General features: G+C 39.9%; 2 protein-coding genes across 2 annotated transcripts in view; one reads left to right on the forward strand and one right to left on the reverse strand.

The window, feature by feature from the left end:
- The window catches only part of LOC132775724 (protein HP-25 homolog 1-like), a 50,864-nt gene extending 39,135 nt beyond the window's left edge, over positions 1–11,729 (reverse strand). The window contains exon 1 of the mRNA XM_067468509.1: positions 11,687–11,729. Within this exon, the coding sequence (XP_067324610.1) occupies positions 11,687–11,729 (43 nt within the window). The remainder of the gene's footprint in view (positions 1–11,686) is intronic.
- SYN3 (synapsin III) overlaps positions 1–22,331 on the forward strand; it is a 218,293-nt gene that overhangs the window by 5,314 nt on the left and 190,648 nt on the right. Inside the window, exon 2 of the mRNA XM_060776945.2 lies at positions 19,001–19,432. Within this exon, the coding sequence (XP_060632928.2) occupies positions 19,119–19,432 (314 nt within the window). The 5' untranslated portion in view covers positions 19,001–19,118. The remainder of the gene's footprint in view (positions 1–19,000; positions 19,433–22,331) is intronic.

A 22,331-nucleotide genomic window follows, 5' to 3' on the forward strand; every position in this document is an offset into this window, starting at 1 on the left:
CTTAGTATTTTGTCTATAATTTCCGATTTGTTTTATTTCTTTAATTGTGAGGTATAGGTGTGTGTTTGGATGTGTTTTTTTTAATGTGCATTGCTTTTGGTTGTAAATTGGTTACATTTTTTTTTAAATTATGTTTTATGCTTTTTTAAAAAGGGTATTGTCAATAAGCATGCTAGAATCACAACAAAACATTGTACAACTAGGAAAGGGAGATAAACTGCCTCTCTCACTACCTGTATTTCAGATAGGCTTTTTAAAATCTCTTCAAGAGCATTTATATCTCTGGACAATAGGCACTTGTTAAGTCTATGAAGCTGCAATCATGAACAATTGACTCAATTTTCAATACCTGTTTAAGGCACAAATCTCTGCTTTATACTGATGAACAGCAACAAAACATAATCAAGCACATTTCCTGAAAATATCCTTTCTTGCATTATATCTATGTAGATAGCATGAATACATTTTGATACTTGTTAAGAGCTAGTGAGATACCTGTAATGTAGAACGTTAGCTTCATTTGCACAATAGACCTTATTGGCAAAATTCCAACCCTTCTTCACTTCACCCACCTGCTGAGTTAACTGAGGGCCCTTCCGGACAGGCCTTACATCTCAGGATCTGATCCCAAGTTTTCTGTTTATCCCATTATCTGGCAATGGGGACTCATATAATCCAGTAAAAAGCAAAAAACCTGGGATCAGATCCTGGGATATCAGGCCTGTTTGGAAGGGCTCTGAGTGAAAACTACTTTTGTATTTTGAACTCAGTTTGCATCAACTGGAGTAAACTAAAAACAAAACAGGAAGGTTGGATGATAAAGAGAGAGATTGGGATACTTTAAAAGCATGGGTTGGCATTTATTGGGGTGGGTTGACCAGATATATAGAGGGCACGACATACCAAATGCATATTATCTAAGAACACATCTATTAAAAACATGGAGGTAAATTAAAAATTTATCAGCATTTTGGAGCGTGAATAGACGTCAGAAGATATCAATGTGCTTTGTTATGCCACCCATTTTTGTTAAATGCATTTTTCAAATATCCAAGCATGGGCCTTTTAAAACTTGCTGGAAAATTGTAAGCTCCCTCTCCTCTTTCTCAATGTATCTCTCTCACAGAGACACAAAGATCATCCCCCTGCCTCCTTGCCCAATGAACTTGAAACTCTTGAACCTAAGCATAATATTAAAAAAATCCTTTGATAATAATATAGACTAATCTGCATGGCTAGTATTAAATGTGAAATATTGTTTTATGCTCTCCAAGAACTGAACTGCTCCAGGAGTTCCTTTCATCCAAGTTTTCCTTCTAGTGAAAGGAAGCTTGGCAACAAAAAGGAATTGGTTAATATTTGTTTACAAATATTTACAAATGAGGTAATGTTTATTTAAAATTGGCAGATGATAAATGGAAACATATAGCAGGCATTAGTTCCATGAAGCTATATTTTCAAATAAAGATAAAGAACAAAGAAACATACAATTCTTAGCATCTCCCAACCAGCATGGCTACTAGCAAAGGCCAAATGAGGGATTCTGGATATTTGGGGGGGGGGGGGGAAGAGATGTTTCCAAATATCAGGGTAATATAATTCAGCTCCAAGTACTTTTTGTCGTCAGGCAACATTGTGCATCTTTCCATGTCTCAGAAAAATAGCTTTTTTTGTCTCACATATTGTCACTCATTCCTTCATCAGCCCTTTAAATTTAGTCAGGAGCATTTATCTGTTCTTCACGAAGTTGATTTCACAATCTAGCAATTGCTGAGATCACTATCAAATAGCCACCTTCTAACAATCAAGACCCATACAGAGAAATTGCATGCAATGTCCCTTTAAAAGGACAAGGTGGCATTAGCCAGAGGTCATAGCATTGTCATAGTTCTCCAAATATTATCTATCAGTGAAAGAACATGGACTCACATAGGTCAGAAAGCTCATATTTATATAGTGAAGCCATCAAGCAACATGACTTGGCTGTTAGTTTGTGTCCACTAAGTGAAGCCACAGCTGCTGAGTTTCCTTGTCTTGCTGCTGCAATAATACATCACCACCGGGAACAGCGTCTACTTCTTGCTGGAGGGGAGAGGTTATCAAACAGATGAAGGAATCTTCACCTCTATAATTTTATCCCTTGGAGGTCTACCCTGGCTTCAAGCTACATTGATGGCAAATCTATGCAACTCTTAAATATTCCTTATGACTGAAAACAAGATTGCAATCTTCAAACAGACATGTTTATTGTATTGTATTGTCGAAGACTTTCATGGCTGGAATCACTCGGTTGTTGTAGGTTTTTCGGGCTCTATGGTCATGTTCTAGAAGCTTGATGGCCTTTTGCTTGCATCTATGGCAGTGCCTTTCATGTTCCTTCATTTGTGTTTGGGCGCTGTGTTTGGTGGTCCACAGCTGCATGATATATGACAGACTCCTGCAGAGGTGAGAGGATCCCTCTTGTCCTTTGCTGAACATAGCATTTGTTGGATTTTCTTAGTGGGTCTGTAGATAGTTTGTAGTTTGTTTTCTCATCAGCTTCCCTATGCGGTCAGTTGTTCCCTTGAGGTATGGCAAGAATACTTTTCTTCTGGGTGGATCTTTGTCTTTATTCTTGTGGCTTGTTCTCAGTCTTGCAGCTCTTCTGATGACCATAGTGGAGTATCCATAGGCCTGTAAAGCCCAGTTTAGGTGGTTCAGTTCATCTTGGAGGAGGTGGGGTTTGCAGATTCTTTTTACATGGTCTGCCAGGGCTTTAATGGTGCTTCCACAGATATATAAACCTAATTTTCCTAGTTTCCAACAGACCTCACAACCTCTGAGGATGCCTGCCATCAACGCAAGTGAAACATCAGGAGAGAATGCTTCTAGAACATGGTCTTATAGCCCGAAAAACCTACAACAACCCAGTTTATTGTATTGTCGAAAGCTTTCATGGCTGTAATCACTGGGTTGTTGTGAGCTTTTCAGGCTGTATGGCCATGTTCCAGAAGCGTTCTCTCCTAATGTTTCACATGCATCTATGTCAGGCATCCTCAGTGGTTGTGAGGTCCAACAACAACCCAGACACATTTATATTAATATTTAAACGGAGTCTGTATGGCCATCTGTTAGGAGTGCTTTCATTCTGTATTCCTGCATGACAGAATGGGGTTTCACTGGATGACCCTTGTAGTCTCTTCCAAATCTGTGGCTCTAATTAACATTAATTCATGTAGGAACACACCTCTGGAATTGCAATAGTATATATGCTATATTGCAGGAATCTGAGTTTTGTGGTCCTGATGCTATGGCTGTCACAGACAGGCAGAATGGCAACCCATCATCCTCTTTTTATCATTAAAGATGTGCCATGTTTATGTTGTGCTAAACAGTGTTAACTGGCATTAATTGTCACAAAGGGAGAAACTGACTTAATTAGCTTCTTTAACAGGATTTTCTGCACCCTTAGCCAGATCCTCAAGTGCAGATAATCTTCAAGTACAATCAGTGGATTTATTAAATAAAATGGCTCTTGCTGTTATTAGTGAAATTGGGTAACTATTTTTTCCCTTCTGAAACTGTCTAAAGAGAGTTTATTAGGGAGTCTGTTTTCAAGAATACTACTGCTGCAGCAGTCTGAGAATGGGAAGCCATTACATCATTTATCCCTAGCTGGCTGAATCCATTGTTTGCTTTTTCCTTCACATTAGCATTGTGATTAAGAAACAGGCAAAATGCCAGCCATACCCACTCCTTCGGAATCCTAATGCTAAATCTGCCACTGCTGATGAAATCTGAGGTCACTATTCTTGCGGATTGCTGAAATGATTAATGAATTAAATGCTGCCTTCCTTCTCTAAAGTTAAATAACAAACTATAGCAGTATAGAAGTACAAAGGAATGTGTGCTTTCTAGGGCTGGCCCAGTAACATAGGCAGAATAACAGGCAGCTTAGGTACCTATGCAACCAGCTCCGTACATAATGCTGTTTTTATTTGTCAGTTACCTGTTAGACCACAATTGGGAGACAAAATGTACAATGGGTAAAATGTATTTGAAATATGATGTGTAGGTGACCTACAGATACATTACACTTCCCCATTGAGACAGTGGTAATTCTCCTGCTGCTGGGTATTGAAGCTACTTCTGGTTGCACGACTACTGCTTATTCACTTAGCCATCCATGTCCTGGGCTATATAGTTGTCCCTCCACATTAGCGAATTTTACTTTTGCGGAATTGATTATTCATGGATTTGATTTTAAAATGTTCTCTCTAGGAGTCTCTAGGTTTTCCAGGACCCTGGAGGACCCAGATATTTTCAGAGATAACACCTGTCTAGGAATATCTGGGCTCTCCAGCAATTTCTTCATTAATGGTTTTTCACTTACAGGGAGTCCTGTGTCCCTAACCCAGTGAATGTGGAGGCCTGACTGCATTCCCAATAGCAAGTCAGCATCATGAGAGCTCCTGTTAATTGTGTTTAGATACCTGGAATTACTGGAATTAAGATTATAGACTCACCAGTTTAAAGGATAGGGGCTCTTCTTCTGTCTAATGCCAGAGGACAACTAGCTTTCTCAGAGATTCATTAGAAAAACTGAACATGGATTTGAAGGAAAAGACCTTTTGAGTTTCCTATTGTTAGAGTGCATTCAGAAGTTAGAGATCTTGATCCAAGGAGGAAACACACCAATCGCTTGAAGAAAGTAACTGCACTTTATTGTAGGAACTCCATTGTAAGATAGGAAAGTTACTCAGGGTACTAATCCAACTTAGCTACATCTTGGAATGTTGAGAGAGGTCTTGTGAGGAAACAAAGGAGACGGAGGAACATCCTTAAGAGTATCAGTTCACATCACAGAGGACTCAGGATAGGCCACCTCTTCACACTGAGCATTTTTGCCCCATTTTGCCACCTTGTTTCATTGCAAGGATGGGGCCTACCATGTGACATCTCAGATTGCAGACCTCTCCCACATTCCTTCCAAAGTGGAGTGGAAGCTTCCTCCACCACTACGGGGAGAAAAGTGCATTTTGGGTAGCTATGACGGAGCATTTTCCTCCCCTTTTCCCCATATAATGGAAGAAAGGGAGGTGGGGCAATGCGTGTTACCGCCCTTTCTCCCATCTGATGGGATCTTGTCCAGCCCCCACCATGTGATGGGGTAAGAAGGAAGGGTGCTCAGGGCACCACTCACCACCCTGCAAGCTTTCCTTTTTGCCAACAATTGCCGGCACAATGGCACTGCCCAAAAGGGCTGTGTGAAGAGATCCGTAGCGGGAGGACTTTTCTGGTCACTCAGGTCCCTTCTACACGACCATACAATCCAGATCATCAAAGTAGATAATCCACATTATCTGATTTGAGTGGGATTGTATAAGTACATTGCCAGATATTAAGCCAATAATTTGGATTTTATATGGCAGTGTAGAAGGGGCCTCAGACTATCTAACTCTATTACTACTGCCCAATGTGAAGCATTCTTCACTCTTCAGAGCTAAGCATTAATGCAATTCTAACATCTATAATTGCAAGTGTGCACTGGAGCAGATTCACAGGAATGACATAGTATTGACGGCACTGCCAAGAAGTCATGTCTTTGTGCATACTGAGTCACCCACCCAAATCATGGGCATTGCAATATGCTTTACTAACACATGCCTTGAGAAATTGCCTTCCAGGCATGTTCATCCATTTATGAGTAGCCATTGTGCCACATGACCTGGGAAAATAATTCCCTTCTTCTATACAGGCACCCCTCGGGTTACAAACAAGGTGGGTCTGTAGGTTTGCTCTTAAGTTGAATTTGTATGCAAGTCGGAACAGTTGCATCTTATGGCCAAGATTTTTCTCTGTTTTGGATAGCATAAGGAAGGGTGAACATCCCTGTAAGCTTGTTTTGTAATTTGTGCCCCTGTTCAGAAAACTTCATTTTCTGTCCCTGCTGTAAGGATTTTGAAAAATTTGGCTAATTGTGGAAACAAGGATTGGTGAAAAAGCTTCAATTGAGACACTTTTTCCCATGGTAACTCTTCCAGGAGTGATTTTCACTTCTTAGAGGCAGATTTCTCTTCACTTCACTAGGAGTCATGGTATGTAAGTCAGATGTTTGTAACTTGGGAACTGCTCATATATGTGAAGAATATGGGTTTTGGTTTTTTTCCATTTTCACGTCAGGTGAATGAAAATTGTGCTAGAAGCTGTATTATTGCAGGAGACATTAACCTTCTACAGTATTAGAGCTCCTGACTCATTTTGTCACCAGTATATCTTCCAGGTGTGTACTTATGCAGATGCTAAACTCGGCACTCTACCAGGTAATTCAATACAATTGGAAACAGAAAGTTTTTTATTTCTTTCCATCTCATAAAATAATAGAATTTGAAGGAAAACCAATGAAATCTGGTCCAACTACTTGAGTGTGAAAGAATTCACTACTAAAGTACCTCTGGTACTGACAGTAAATTAAATGTCACTTCTAAAAAGAGCTGTAAGGGAATATAATGAGACCTCCTAATGGGAGAATACATTAGCTATGCAGAGTTATAGATCATAGCTTGATAGCCTGCTGTACCTTCCAGATTGATTAAGTCCTATGCCACTTCAGCTTGTACATCATGTTTATTTTGACATGTAATATGCATCTAGGCTCAGAGAAAACTGCTTATAGTATCTGATCACTAAAAATAGAGGTTTTCATATTTACAGCTGAAATGTTGAAAATCAAATAGCAGCAAGCAATTGCGTGGAGAGTGGCTCTTAAATATACATACACCATTCTACTTTTGGAAAATGAAAATCTCCATAACCTTTTGAAGATTTTATGATCTTTGGAAAAGAATGACCTTGTTAGAAGTTTCAGCCTTTTGAAAAGTGATGCCACAGTGTCTTGGTAAAAGCATGATCTGTAAGAGTCATAACCTTTTGAGAAAATTGCATTCACCAGCATTCAGCAGAGTTTCAGAAGTATTCTTCTAGTTGTCTCTCTTAAATTATGTTTAATAAGTAGATTTCTTTTAAAAGTAACAAGTATACTCACAACGTCATGTATGCAGCATACAGGTACTTTGCATATCAATCCAGTTACAAGTAGATTTGAAGCAGTTTCTTTGTGTAGGTAGCATAGGGCATCATTCTTAGAATTAATAGTCCAAAGCATCTCTCTGTTTTGAGAGTTTAATAGCATCTGTATAGTCTCTAAGCATACAGTTCTTACTGAAGTCTAAAGCATACTGCTACTATGTTGAAGTCTAAACTGAACTGTTTTCAAAATGGAGTCTGAGCCCTGAACATGCTCAGACCTGATCACATGGTCTACAGCCCCTCCCACAACAAAGAGTTAAAGTCAAATTGCATATCAATACATACAATACAGTAAGCAGTTATATACATAACAAATAACTAGTGGAGGCTTCAGAAAGTTGCCATTTCCAACATCTACAAGGTATCTAAACACAGCTAGAAATGCAATTAAAAATGTACAACACCAAGGCATTAAAAATATCGTTCCAATTAACAGATCTCAAACTGACATGGGAAAAGAATTCATTATGATGTCAATATCCATATACATTTCAGAGCTTACAACATATTCTATATCATAAAAATTGCATTCAGTATCACAGCACATTTTTCAAATGTACAAACAAAATCATACCGTTAAAAAGAACAGGTACAACTACAAATTTTCTTTAATAGGTGCACAAATGTCTAAACTGTACAAACACATGGACAAATTTCTGCTAAGGTGGGAGAGCTTATAAGGAACTAGGACAGAATGAGAAGCACAATGCCAGATCCACCCATTCATTTCTACTTGTAACTATGGCAAGAAATGAAAAGCGCAATTGTGGACTCATTTCCCAGCTGAAGTAATGTAGGAGTGAGGCTCTGCAGTGGCCGAAAGAAAGGCTGAGCATTTCTGTTGAAACTAAAACACTTTCATCTGCCACTGAAAGGGCAGCAAAGAGCACTTCGCTCTCATGGAATGGAGTTCTAGAGTCTGAAAATGGTAACCAAGGATGCATCTAAACCAGGAATGGGTAAACTTGGGCCCTCCAGGTGTTTTGGACATAAACTCCCACCATTCCTAACAGCCTCAGGCCCCTTAGTTTCCCCCCACAACCACTTAAAGGGGGGGAGAAAGGGCTTGGGGCTGTTAGGAATAATGGGAGTTTAAGCTCAAAACTCAGCCTATCCCTCTGATTAAACTTATAACCAACTAATATCTTTTCCCATTTTTCCTTTTCCCGCATTATCTGAGTGTGAACTCAGATAACCCAGTTCAAAGCAGATATTTTGAGATATAGGGCTGTGTGGAAGGGCCCTGGGCAACTTGGAAGGCGCTGAACAGACTGCGCTCTGGAACCATGAGATGAAGAGCCAACCTTAAGAAATGAGGACATGTGGTGAAATGTATTCTACACTGGACATGTGTATTCAGCAGTACAAGTACAAGGGCAGATGTCTTCAGTGTGTCTGGTTGTGATCCCCAGGTTGTGCCAGTCAGTTTTTGTATGATATTATTTCTAGCAGTCACTTTTTGCTTGATAGTCAAGCAGTGCTTCTTATTAGATCTTGGAGTGCCCCTGGACAACAAGTTAAATATAAGCTAACAATGTCATGTGGTGGCTAAAAAAGCCAATGAGAATTTGGCCTGCATAAATAGGAGTAGTATGTCTAGATCCAAGGAAGGAGTAGTATGTCTAGATCCAGACCACACCTGGAATCACACTTTGTTCAATTCTGGGCACCACAATTGAAGAGAGATGTTGACAAGCTAGAATGTGTCCAGAGGAGGGCGATTACAATGATCAAGCATCTGGAGAACAAGCCCTATGAGGAGCAGCTTAAAGAGCTGGACATGTTTAGCCTAAAGAAGAGAAGGCTGAGAGGAGACATGGTGGCCTTGTATAAATATGTGAGGGGAAGTCATAGGGAGGAGGGAACAAGCTTGTTTTTTGCTGCTTTGGAGACTAGGATGTGGAACAATGGCTTCGAACTACAAGAAAGGAGAGTCCACCTGAACATTAGGAAGAACTTCCTGACTGTGAGAGCTGTGCAGCAGTGGAACTCTTTGCCCCAGAGTGTGGTGGAGGCTCCTTCTTTATTTATTATTTATTATTTATTTAGAAGTTTTCTATACCGGCCTTCTCACTTTGACGAGGGACTCAGGTTGGTTTACAGCATATAAGGAGGTTTTTAAGCAGAGGCTGGATGACCATCTGTCAGGGGTGCTTTAAATGTGATTTTCCCTCTTCTTGGCAGGGGGTTGGACTGGATGGTCCACAAGGTCTCTATGATTCTTGTAAGTCAGTGCCCGGTCCAGGGTAACTTCCCAGGTATTTTGGTGTCCTGTAATGCTCCAATGGGATTCCTTCCCAGATAATCCTCGGCGCTTGAGATGGTTGTCTGATCCGGATAAAGCATGCTCGATGTTTTATTGTTGTGTAACATTTCTTAATTGTTGTGAGCTGCTGTGCGTCTCAATCACAGAGATAAAAGCAGAATAATAATGATTATGATGATGATGGTAACTCTAGATAGAGAAATGTGTATTTTATCAAATGCCATGTTGAGGATGCCAGAACTAGCTTTTACTAAGCAACAAAGCTGCCTCGATTTGCAAAATTGTAAGCTATTTAATATGTTATTATTAACATTTTTGCTGCCCTAATTTTCTGCTTCGTTTGCTAAAAGAACCTGGCTGGCTTTATGTCCTGTCAACTTTGACATAGGGCCCTTCTGCACAGCCATATATCCCAAAATAACAAGGCAGATAACCCACAATATATGCTTTGAACTGGGTTATCTGAGTCCACTGTGCCATATATTGCAGTTCAAAGCAGAAAATGTGGGATTTTATTTAGCTGTGTGGAAGAGGCCTTTGACTTACATGAGTGAGTGAAAACCGCCACTTTCTGCTTTTCCTTAGGCAGCAGAGTGGTCTTTTCACAAGAACTACAAGTCCCAGAAGCCTTTAGCTTTTACTGGCATCCCTTCTATAGTGGCAGGAAGAGGAATTAATTCAGTAATAAACAAGGATGTTGATATCCCAAGGACAGCGAGAGCCAATGCTGTGAAGAGATTTAATAGGAGCATAGGTGAGGAAATTAACTAGACCTCAGGACTTTAAAACTTTGTGTAGAAATAGAAACACAAGATTTGAGGAACAAGGAAAAGTAACCAATGGATATTTGTCACTTGTAACTAATATACATTCTTGCCACATTGACATTTCTGTTCATAAACATGAACAGCACGAAAACAAACAAACTGACCGATATTAAGTAATCCTCATTTTAAACCAGGCATGGGCAAACTTGGGGCCTCCAGGTGTTTTGGACTTCAACTCCCACAATTCCCACTTCAACTCCCACTTAAGCAGCTGAAGGGGAAAAGGAAAGGACCTGAGGCTGTTAGGAATTGTGGGAGTTGAAGTCCAAAACACCTGGAGGCCCCAAGCTTGCCCATGTCTGGCGTAAACAAAGAGAAGAAGGTTCCTGCATTCAGCCCCGCTGTCATAATCCCTCACCTTCTTAAGTATAATACCTGAGGAAATGATACGAATGCCTTTTTTTGATTTTCAGAAGTGAATCTTAAGCCTGTCAATGCACAACTCCATGTTTATTGCTATGCTAATTTTAGTAAGCCGTAGTTTTATCTAGAGATTTGAAATATACCTCCCCTGTTGCACAAGCCAATAGAAGACAGACTGCTATATAATTTTAATTAAATGGCAGTCTATAAACTTTTCAACTTAATGAACTTCAGTGACATGTAGTATGCAAAGTATGTGTTTGCAACATGGCAAGTTTAACCTCACATTTCCGCTAAAATTTATTTCATTTTAATTTAAAATATTCTTTATTTTCTACACTGCCATATAAAATCCAGATTATCTGCTTTGAACTGGTTTATATGGCAGTGTAGACTTATATAATCCAGTTTGAAGCAGATAATTCGCATTATCTGCTTTGAGAATCTGGATTATATGGCAGTATAGAAGGGAACTGCCATATAATCTTGGAACTGAAAGCTGTTTTAAGTTTTAATGTTTAGCATTGTCAATCTATATAGCATTTTATAGATTACAAGATTTCATGCCATTGCATAAATCATACTATTCCCAAATCTGTCATCCTGAGTGTTCAAAGTATTGGGAAAGACTTCTATTATTTCGTGACTTTTATAGTACAAGTGAGATAATTACATAGCTGCTCCCTTTAATGCTGTTTCCAAATTACAGATTGCCATTTTTCTTCTATTGCAATAGCAGTTTTAGGACTGCACATTTGGAGACTGTTGGGACTGTTGGGCTTTGTTGGTTGCAGTGGGGTTAGGATTGATGGTGGTGGAGTGATTCCCACCCCCACCCCCTTTTGTGGCGTTTGGCATGAGCGCTGGATCTGGCTTGCTTAACTGGCACCCCCTATTGAAGGGGAAAGGTGTCTGGTGGTTTTGCACGGGTATGGTGGTAATGGGGTCCCAGTAATCTCCTGGTTTGAAATAGCTGATTCCCTGCTGTGATACTTTGGTATAGATCAACAGTGGGCTGTCCGGCAGCCAATCCTGTTTCTCATCTGTAATAAATAATCAAGTTGTGGCCTTTTGTTATCCCAACACTGAGTTTGTCGTTCTTGGGTCTGTGGTGGGAGGCAGGTAATTGCCCATGCCCACGCAAATGCCCAGCCCAATTTACCAGGCAGAGATGTTGCAGCAGTTGACGTCTTTCTGTCCGCCATTGCATCTGGGAGGCTCCTTCTTCCCAGGAGCCCCGTGTGCAGGCTTTGCTTTGGCCATAAGGCTGGCCAATCAAAGTCAGGTCCTGTCCTGCCCCTGAGCTGGCCATTGCCCCAATCCAACGGCAGCCTACTTTAAGCTGTGCTGGCCTGCTCCCTGCCAGTGCACCTTCATCTGTCCCAGCCTACCCACCCTTTTTACATGTTCTTCATTTTGTAGCTATGTTAACAGTTTTTGTTCTTTGTCACAACTTGCAAGCATTTGGCATGAGTACTGGATGCAGCTTGCTTAACCCACCCCTCTATTGGAGGAGGGAGCATCCAGTGGTTTTGCAAGGGTGTGGTGATAATGGTGTCCCAGTATTGTGCTGGTTGGAAACAGCTGCACCCCTGGTGTGGTAATTTGGTATCGATCAACAGCGGGTTCTGATCCCTGATCCAGGACCCATGCATGTTGGCCAACCCTTTACCTGCTGGAAGAGAGATCATCTAGGATAAGATATAGATGGTCAGTCAAACTAGAGGAACAGCTGCAAATTAAAATCAACTCAGCTAATATAGAGCTGCTGAGACAAAAAATAATAATAAGGGGAAATGTCACTGAATCAGTGATTGAGGCGTATGAAGCCATGGTAGCCCTGTTTAGGGAGGACCTATCTTACCCAAACAGTCAGCCAAACTGAGAGAGAAACCATCTCAGGCATGCCTCATTTAATTGGTTCAATTTTTATTTATTTATTTTGTCATGTCAGGCGCGACTTGAAAAACTGTAAGTTGCTTCTGGTGTGAGAGAATTGGCCGTCTGCAAGGACGTTGCCCAGGAGACGCCAGGATGATTTGATGTTTTTTTGTCATCCTTGTGGGAGGCTTCTCTCATGTCCCTGCATGAGGAGCTGGAGCTGATAGTGGGAACTCATCCGCCTCTCCCCAGATTCGAACCTGCAACCTGTCAGTCTTCAGTCCTGCCGGCACAGGGATTTAACCCACTGTGCCACCGGGGGCTCCAATTAGTTCCATGAAGAATGCCAAAAGGAAAAAGAAATTCTAAAAAAATCCTACATAGCTTATAGACAAGATGGGCAAGGGCCACATCTAATAAACTACAACCGGCAAAAAAAGAATACATGGTGTCCAACCATGTTTCTCATCTGTAATCAACAAACAAATTGTGACCTTTTGTTATCTCAATACTGTGTTTGTGTTCTTGGGTCTGTGGTGGGAGGCAGGTAGTCACGCATGCCCACACAACTAAAAAACTAGTGTTGACATTCTCGTCTTTTATAGTTAGAAAGAAATACTTTTGTTTTCTCGCTGACCATTTGGACTCTAAAGTTGCATTCCTATTTTATTATTGATTCTAAAAGAGATTATATCTGCCTTTTTCTTTTCCCCCTCAAGAACTATGAAAGCATAGCAGTCAAGACTTCTGGCAACATCACTAAAAACAAATTAAACAGTTTGATATGCAAACTCGCTATGGATTTAGCAGGTTCCTTTTGCCAGTGCGCAGAATCTAGCAGATACTTTAATATTAATGATATCTGTATCTTTAAATGCAAACTAAAGGTTACAGTGTACTCAGAAACCAATAGAAAGGTAGGTTCTTTTAATCAAATCCAAAACATGTGGAGTGATTCAGCTGGTGTTTTGTAGAAAGTACCACCCATGCCACCTGGATAACAATTTGAAAGTCTTCTAGCTGTCACTCCAAGAAAAGGGGGAAAAAACATGTTCTGCTGAGCATGTTCAAGCCCTGGTATGTGTGTGATCCTGTCTAAAGAAGTACTTTGGCCATTTATCATACTGGCCCTTTCTCATCATGCCAGTGATACTACCTATTCCATATTTCATATGCCCCTTCTACACTGCCATATAATCCAGATTATCAAATCAGATAATCCACATTATCTGCTTTGAACTGGAATATATAAGTCTATACTGCCAGATAATCCAGTTCAAAGCAGATAATCTGGGTTTTATATGTGTAGAAGGGTCCCAATTATGGATCAGAGACAATTTTGGTTACTTGGTAGACAACCTTTCTGGAAACCAATCAGAGGAACTGTGTTCTGGTTGGTTCTGCTGGATCTTTCAGCCACTTTTCCTATCGTAGTGTTATGTGCTTGTATGGCTGTGTTCTAGCAGAATTTTCTCCTGATGTTTTGCCTGTATCTCTGGGTCTTTCCACACAGCCCTGTATCTCAGAATATCAAGTCAGAAAATCCCTCAATATCTGCTTTGAACTTGGTTATCTCTCTAACTCAGATAATGTGGGATTTTCTGCCTTGATATTCTGGGATATAGGACTGTGTGGAAGGGCCCTCTGACTGGCATCTTTAGAGGATAACACCAAGCGTAGCATTTGGAGGAACTATTTTAGTGTTTCCATTTTTTTCTGTAGGAGATGATAATATTGGGAGATTCCTGTTCAACACTTTGCTTGCTAGACAGTGGAATGCCTCACAATTCTGTTTTGAACCGTATGTCATTGAATTTCTGTGTGAAACTGCTGGAAGAGATGGTCTGATGGTAGCGTTTGATACCACCATTATGGTGGGAACCCTAAGCTGTTTTTTTTCTTTTATATCAAAGTCCAAGGAAACTGGGTTGCTGTGAGTTTTCTGGGCTGTATGTCCATGTTCCAGAAGCATTGTCTCCTGATGTTTCCCCCACATGTATGCCAGGTATCCTCAGAGGTTGTGATGTTTGTTGGAAACTAGGCAAGTGAGGTTTATATATCTGTGGCATGTCCAGGGTGGGAGAAAAAAAAACTCTTGTCTGTTTGAGGCAAGTGTGAATGTTGCAATTGGCCACCTTGATTAGCATTTAATGGCCTTGCATCTTCAAAGTATGACTGGTTCCTGTCTGGGGGAATCCTTTGTTGGGAGGTGTTAGCTGACCCTGATTGTTTCCTGTCTCGAATTCCCCTATTTTTGAGTGTTGATGCCCCCGCCATCCTGGCACCTTTGTTTATGGTGGATTTTAGAAATCCACAAGATGGATGGGGGACATCCAGTGGAAGTTTTTTATTATTATTGATTCTCCGAGATGCGTTGGACCTCTCATGCACTCATGGCAATATCTCAATATACACACAATCAGATTTCTTATTATCTATTCTTATTATCTATCCTCACCCTACTATAAATTCAAGCTCTGTTTAGTTTCATAAAGATCAGAACAAACGAATACTTGCAGAGACTTCTCATTGTAATTGCTTTCAATTTGTGCTTTCATTTAGCCGCCTGTGTGTCTGTGGCTCCATTTATTTACAGCCCGGATCAGCTGTTTCAGGATTTTAAAATGCTCACATGTGCTGGAGCAGTACACACCAGGATATGCAAACAAAATCATGTGTTTTCCTTGACTGCAGGGATATACAGTCATGCGAATGTGAGCATTTTTGGCTGAAACTGGGTTTTAAGTGCACCTTTTTCATCTGATAATCCAAATTAGCACGCATTTTGTGACTCCTTTTAATCTCCGTTTCTTCTGTGTTTTAGGGCATGCGTAGAAGGACCCTTAATTTACTTTTGTATGTGTGTGAATCACATCATTATTTGTTAAATTGAAGATTTAATATACCAAAGTCTATCTTTCGGAATATGATAGGTCTTTGAAGATCCAAATTCTTATTGTCACTGAATCATGAAATTCACAGGGTGAACTTAGTCTTTTCACTCCATCTATCATACGATGACATACTTCATACATCCAAATAAAGCGAGAAATAGGAGAGTCATGCATACCACCTCGAGTTCATAGAAGAAATATATTACAGTATAATGCAATTTTACAGGTAGTTCAATGCATTCCAAATGAGTTACAGCCCTTCAAATTTTGGGGTATTACTAGGAGTGTTTACGTGACCATAATGTCTAGATGGTAAAAGTAAAGGTTTTCCCTGACATTACATCTAGTCGTGTCCGAATCAGGGCAGGGGGTTTGGTGGTGGTGTTCATCTCCATTTCTAAGCCGAAGAGCCAGTGTTGTCCATAGACACCGCCAAGGTCATGTGGCCAGCATGATTGCATGGAGTGTACCTAGGCGGTACCTTCCACTTATCGATCTTCTCACATTTGCATGTTTTTGAACTGCTAGGTTGGCAGAAGGTGGGCCTAACAGCAGGAGCTCAGCTCACTCCCTGGATTCAAACTGCCAACCTTTTGGTCAGCAAGTTTAGCAGCTCAGCGGTTTAACCTGTTGTGCCACCAGGGGGCAATTAAATTATTTTGAATAAGTGTTTGGATCACTTAGCATTACATAGATTGAATGTTATTCATTTCTCACCCCTAGTAAATAAATAAACTTTTCGGACTGGTAAAGCTCCTGCCACCTATCCACTCTTTTCAAATGGTCAGAACAGTGGTATTCCCTAGGATTTTCCTGAAGTTTGGGGAGGCAATCATTCATGTCATGTGGCCAGCATGACTGCATGGAGTGCCGTTACCTTCCCACCCAGGTGGTACCTATTGATTTAGTCACATTTGCTTATTTTCAAACTGCTAGGTTGGCAGAATTGGGGCCTAACAGCAGGAGCTCACTCTGCTCCCCGGACTCAAATCACCAACCTTTCAGTCAGCAAGTTCAGCAGCTCAGCAGTTTAATCTGCTGCACCACCTGGGGAGGGGGGGGAAATGTCTAGGTAGATACACTTTAAAACATGTTGTTTTTATTAATTAGACACATTTCAATTTCTTACTGTACTGACATGGTAAACATTTGAATTGCTTTTTGCAGGGACATCTATTTTAGCGCAAGAACAAGAAAATAGCTCACTTTAAAAATGACTAAAAACATCAATCTGTTTTGACAGCTGTGAAAACATAACGTAGAAAGCCTTGAGATGATGTGAGAATAGTTCTTAGTTGTATCCACCAGAGAAGAGCAGCAAGCTACCAGAGAATGGGAAGGCTCTGCTTTTTATTATGAGAAAACCAGCAAGTTCTCTGCCAACAGTTCCCATGGGCATTTTATATCTGAGCTGGTCCTTGCACATTAAATTCATTCAGCTTCTTAGTTTTATTAAGATAGATGAACGTCAAAGCTAAACCTTTCTCTCTCCCTCCCCCCCCCCCCCCCCTTTCTGCAGAGGAAGGCCCTGCTCTATTAATGCCAGTCATGATATGACATGGATTCTTATCTCTGTGAAATCAAGTTTTGCAGCAGACTGAGATTTTGCAACCATACATTACTGGAAAAGCAACAACACAATTGGGAGTTTTGTGGGGGTTTTTTTTACAGGAAAGAATACTAGAAATCTTCCATGGATTTATTTAGTATATCTTCAGAGTACTTATTTCCTGTACTCTTCCTGATTTGCATAATATCATCTACCTCCATTTGAATATTTGATATAAAGGAAATGCCTTTAGCGTATATGTAGGAACTTAATCTTAATGATGGCAGAGGCGTTTGCATCAAAATGTGCCTTTCATTTGAAAGGTCCTTACTGTAGGGGAATGAGCAATAAGTGATGTGTCACTTAGGCAGACTTTGAAGATGGAGATGGCTTCTGTAATTTTGAAGGATTAGCATTGGATTTATTTCCTCATCATCGTAGGCGCTTGCTTAGCTGCCTCTGGTTTCTCTGATAAGCAGGCCTCACAAAGGGCCTTTGTAACTCATTGAGTTACGTGATCTAGCTCTGCTGTCGTCAGGAGTGGAGCACTGCAATTGTTCCTATTACCAGAAAGAATAACAATTGTCAGATTCAAAATTATAAATCAAAGTTTTAATATCCAGGGGTTTTCTTTTTCAAACAAAGGGTCAAGATGTACAATTTCTACACTGACAATCCTTTCCAGTTGCATTACCAACATTTGTATAAATCATTCAGCTTTTGATTTTTCTGAAACATCTGTAGATTGAACAGTAAGCTATTAAGATGTAGAAATATGATGGACCAAAGAGCACGGGGTTAGAAACAGTTCTGTAAACATTTACTTTCATAAACACTCATGGAGGTCTTTTCTTTGGGGGGGGGCATTAAACAAATTGGATAGTCATCTGTCAGGAGTACTTTAGCTGTACATTCTGTACACAGATGTACACAGTAAGTTGGACTAGATGACTCTTGTCCTTTTCAGCTAAGTTTTATGATTCTTAATTATCAGCCTTGGACTCCACTTTTTAAAAGTGACATGAAATTTGCCTGGGTTCCAAATTGGATAGAATATCAGACAGTAGTTTGTATGTAAGATTACATTATTTAAATGCAAATAGTAGTTGCTGGGGATAGAGGCTGATGGTTATTAGAAATTCAGCATTTAGAGAGAGGTGAACTCCTGTTGCTGTTCCAAAAATCCAAACTTTAACTTATCAAGACAGCTGGAGGCAACTGGGCTGACTGTTGGCTAATTACAGCGTTGTTACTGGGAAGATAATGGAATGAAATATGTGTGCATATCTACACAGACTTTGTATTTCTAGGTGCAAAGATCAGTGCAAATGCAAACTGCAGCCAGGAAATCAGATGCGTTTACTTCTTCACTATTTTCTTGATAAAATATCAAAGAGTAGAGACATCACACTGGCAATGAAGATCTGCATAGTCAAAGCAATTGTATTCCCTGTAGTAATCTATGGATGTGAGAGCTGGACCATAAGGAAGTCTGAGCAAAGGAATATAGACACTTTTGAACTGTGGTGCTGGAGGAAAATTCTGAGAGTAGGATTTTCTTCCTCCTCCCCCACCTCCTCGGCACTATTCCAGAGGAAATGATTCTTTAAAGCTTCATTTGTAACTTTAAAAAATAACCTTAGTTGGAATTTTAAAATTACTTTCAAAAATATTTTTAAAGTTGTGAGACAGCTAAAATTTGGGATTGTGAAATTTCAAGATTATGTGTTATTTTGTTGTACCTAACATCACCTAATAGGTTTCCATGGGTGAATGGGGATTTGAACTTTGCTCTCCAGAGTCATTGTCTAACATTCAAACTACTACACCCCTCTCCCCAAAGGGACTCAGGGTGGTTTACACATAAAAAGGCAAATATTCAATGCCTCAAAAAAGTACAAACACTTTAAAAAAAATACAGAATAATGCACAGTAAAAAAGTGAACTTACAATGAAAAAATAAGCATAAATAAAAAATAAAACAGAAACAATCCAATAAATCATAATAAACTAAAACATGAGTAAACATTAAAACATAAACCCTGAAAGCAATTAAGAAAATGAAATGGCTTATAGCTACCCTAGTTCTTTAGTGTATTCTTCAAAGGCCGGATATCATTCTAATATGTTGTCTCTTTCTATTTTTTTCCAGAAAAGCATATCAATTGGAGGTGGCAGAAGAATTTGTCCAATAACCAGCAGAAGTCCAGATTGGCTCTTTAGCTTCTTAACACTGTGTTATTTTGTTATACTCCTGAGACGTGGTCACAATGAATTTCCTACGAAGACGCCTTTCAGACAGTAGTTTTGTGGCCAATTTGCCAAATGGTTATATGATGGACCTTCAACGTCCAGATAATTCTACCAGCAACCCTGTTTCCCCAGCAACAGAGAGAAGGCAGCAGCCTCTGCAGCAACCCACTCCTCCTTCTTCTGGTACCAGCATCTTTAGTTCCCTCTCCAGTGCCATGAAGCAGACCACACAGGCAGCGGCAGGACTGATGGAGCACTCCACTGGCCCTGCCCCTGTCGTCCAACCCAAACCCCAGATTCTCTTGGTCATTGATGATCCCCACACAGATTGGTAAGTATTCACACTTTACTGTTTTAGTATTAGTGTCTCTGGTGGATTTTAAGCTGGAATCATTAATGCTTTGGGAATACATATTTTTACATATACTTGTATACATATAAAGTATATATACTTTATATATATACTTGTGAACTATGTGATCCACAATCACCAAAAGTACTAAAAACAATACCTATTTTTTAAACATCCAAATTTAAAATAAGAGGAGCAGTTAAGGAAGAACGAAATATCACTTGTTTCGCACGACTGTGTCACTGTGAAATGAAAATTCACACCATAATTATAAATTTGACATGTTTCAGAGGAGCTGAGCACACATAATGGAGTGTAAGGTTTTATTTATAACTTGAATAGAAATCCATTCCCTTTGAAAAATACCTTCTATTTGGAAATTGCAGTCTGGTCAGATTTTGAAAGTTTCTTTCAATTCTCTTTTTCTTTTTACATGTTGTCTATAGTTCAATGCTTGACAGTATGGCTTGTAATTTTATGTTTGCATACATTTGAATACACACACACACACACGCATGCATATACACACACATACATACACACACAAGCAGGCTGAAGTTGCCAGCCCTGCAGAGACTATGATGACTGTGGTGATAGTCCACTTTTTCCCCAGTTTTGCAACTCAAGACAAACTAAAATTTATTAAAGCCAGAAGAGATTAAGAGCCATGCAAAAACATCAGCATGTTTTTTTTATTTAAAAAGTGTACATTATATGGCATGAAACATATTTGAAATTGTCTTTATTGTGCTTAGAAAGCACTGTACTCATGATGGAGGTTTTTAGACATCTTGTATAATAAACTTCACTCCGGGATCCATGCCTATTTTTCTTGTACAGGTTGATTGTCCCTCATCCATGTTTGGGACAGTAGGTGTTTGGGATTTTGGATTATTTATTTTTTAATTTTTGAATGCCTACATTTGTTTCAATGTATATTATGGGATATCTGAATATGGGACCCAAATCTAAACATGTAATTAATTTATGCCTCTATATACTTTATACATAGAACCTGAATGTAAATTTACATTAAACATTTTTAATAATGTAGTGCATGAAACAAAGTTTGTCTACACTGAACCACTAGGAAGCAAAGGTACCATATTCTCAGCTTCTCGTGTGGATTTTGAATTTTGGCATATTTTGGGTTTCAGATTATTGGACAAGGGATGCTGGTGCAGGGGTTTTTTTGTTTGTTTGTTTTGTTTTTTGCCTCATGTAATAACATGAGAAAAGCACTAGGTGTCAGCATTGTCAAGGCATTCTAAAGAAGGTGTGCACAATTCCTGCCATTGGCAAGAGGACAACACAGAATTCAAATTTGGGGTGGGTGGGGTTTTACAATATTACAGGAACACTGGTGCATTCAAACAATGGTAAATGCCTTAGCCCACTTTCTCTGTTTTCACCAATTTTTATCCCTATTGCTATCTATGGAGAATGTAGTGCTCAGTCTTTATGCTGTTCTGTGCCAGTCCCGAAGAAACTAAAAAAAAGTCACCCTCCAGCTCTAGCTCTGTACTTTAAAAGTATGCATTCTATGTAAGATTTCCCTTATGATCGCTTTCATTGCCTTTCTCCAGTGTGCAATATGTACATTTGAATAGTTTAATGCACCCATGAGAACAGTGTTTTGACCTACAAATGACTACACCAGGAACTGGTATGGTGAGCAGTCACAGCCCTGCCTATGTTTGGATACCACGTTGTGTGATTCTCAGTCCAGCAGGACACATGACCAGATTTTTTTTGTTGAAGGCATCAACAAAGGTGCGGGATGATACCTACCTCCTCCCCTCAACCCCCAAAATAACCTCTAGAAATAAAATAAAACTTACCGGACTGCCATTACCTCCTTCCTTGTGCTCTCCTGATGCAAGAAAATGACACTCCAGGAGATGGGAGGGCAGAGGACAAATTTTCCTCCTCCCTCCCCCCCCCCCCCCATCTCCTGGCATGTCATTTCCTTGCACCAAAAGAGCGCAAGGAGGGATGTAAGTTTTATTTTATTTCTAGGGATTATTTTGGGGCGCTTTGGGGTGATAGTTATTGTGATGGCATGTAGATGCCCCCCCCCCCTGAAAGCCTGGGTTTTTCGGGTGGCATGGGGACTTAAACCCCACACCAAAGCAGGTTTCTTAAACCCACTTCAGTGCGTGTTTGAGCCCTGTCTGGAAGCGTCCTTTTTTCTTTCTCATCCGTAAGACCAGTAATTTCTATCAGGTATTGAGTCCCCTTCAGAGTTGAGAAAGGTAGAATACAAGTATGGTAAATTTAAATGACTACATCCATCTGTTTGTTGATCCTACAGCATGACAAATTCTCCATGCTTAGTGATATTTATGCTTTTCCCATGTTGTAACCCATTGATTATAAAGCAAGTTTTTTTCCTGAAAGGCAAGTGCATTTCAAAAGCAAGAATGAGGTACAACACTAAAGGGCTGCTCTTCCATAAAAGTCAAAATTCTCATTGGATCCCTGAGTTTGAACTTACTGGCATTCTTTGTTTCAAAGATAATTTCTGTTATCAGTTTGCTCAGAAATAACATCGCCTTGAGCAAGAGACCTTGTAGTCCTTAAACAAATAATAATTTCAGGATGGTTTTGAGATCATTATGAACTGCTTCTCTCTGCCCCTTGATGATTCTCCAAGACACAAAAAGTAGTAAACTTTTACTGTGACCATGTATCAGTCAGAGAATGAGAGAAGCACATGCTTTTCCAGCCAGGAGAATATGTGCTTTTTTTGGTGCAGACAGAATTTTGCATTTTCCTGCTGTGACAAACAGATGTTTGCTTATTGAAGCTGTAGTGTATACAATCTGCATATGCTGTTGGTTTGGCAAATAGAGCAGATGGCCTGAATTTTCTATTC

Source organism: Anolis sagrei, chromosome 5 (assembly GCF_037176765.1).
Source record: "Anolis sagrei isolate rAnoSag1 chromosome 5, rAnoSag1.mat, whole genome shotgun sequence".
Taxonomy (NCBI): Eukaryota; Metazoa; Chordata; class Lepidosauria; order Squamata; family Dactyloidae; genus Anolis; species Anolis sagrei.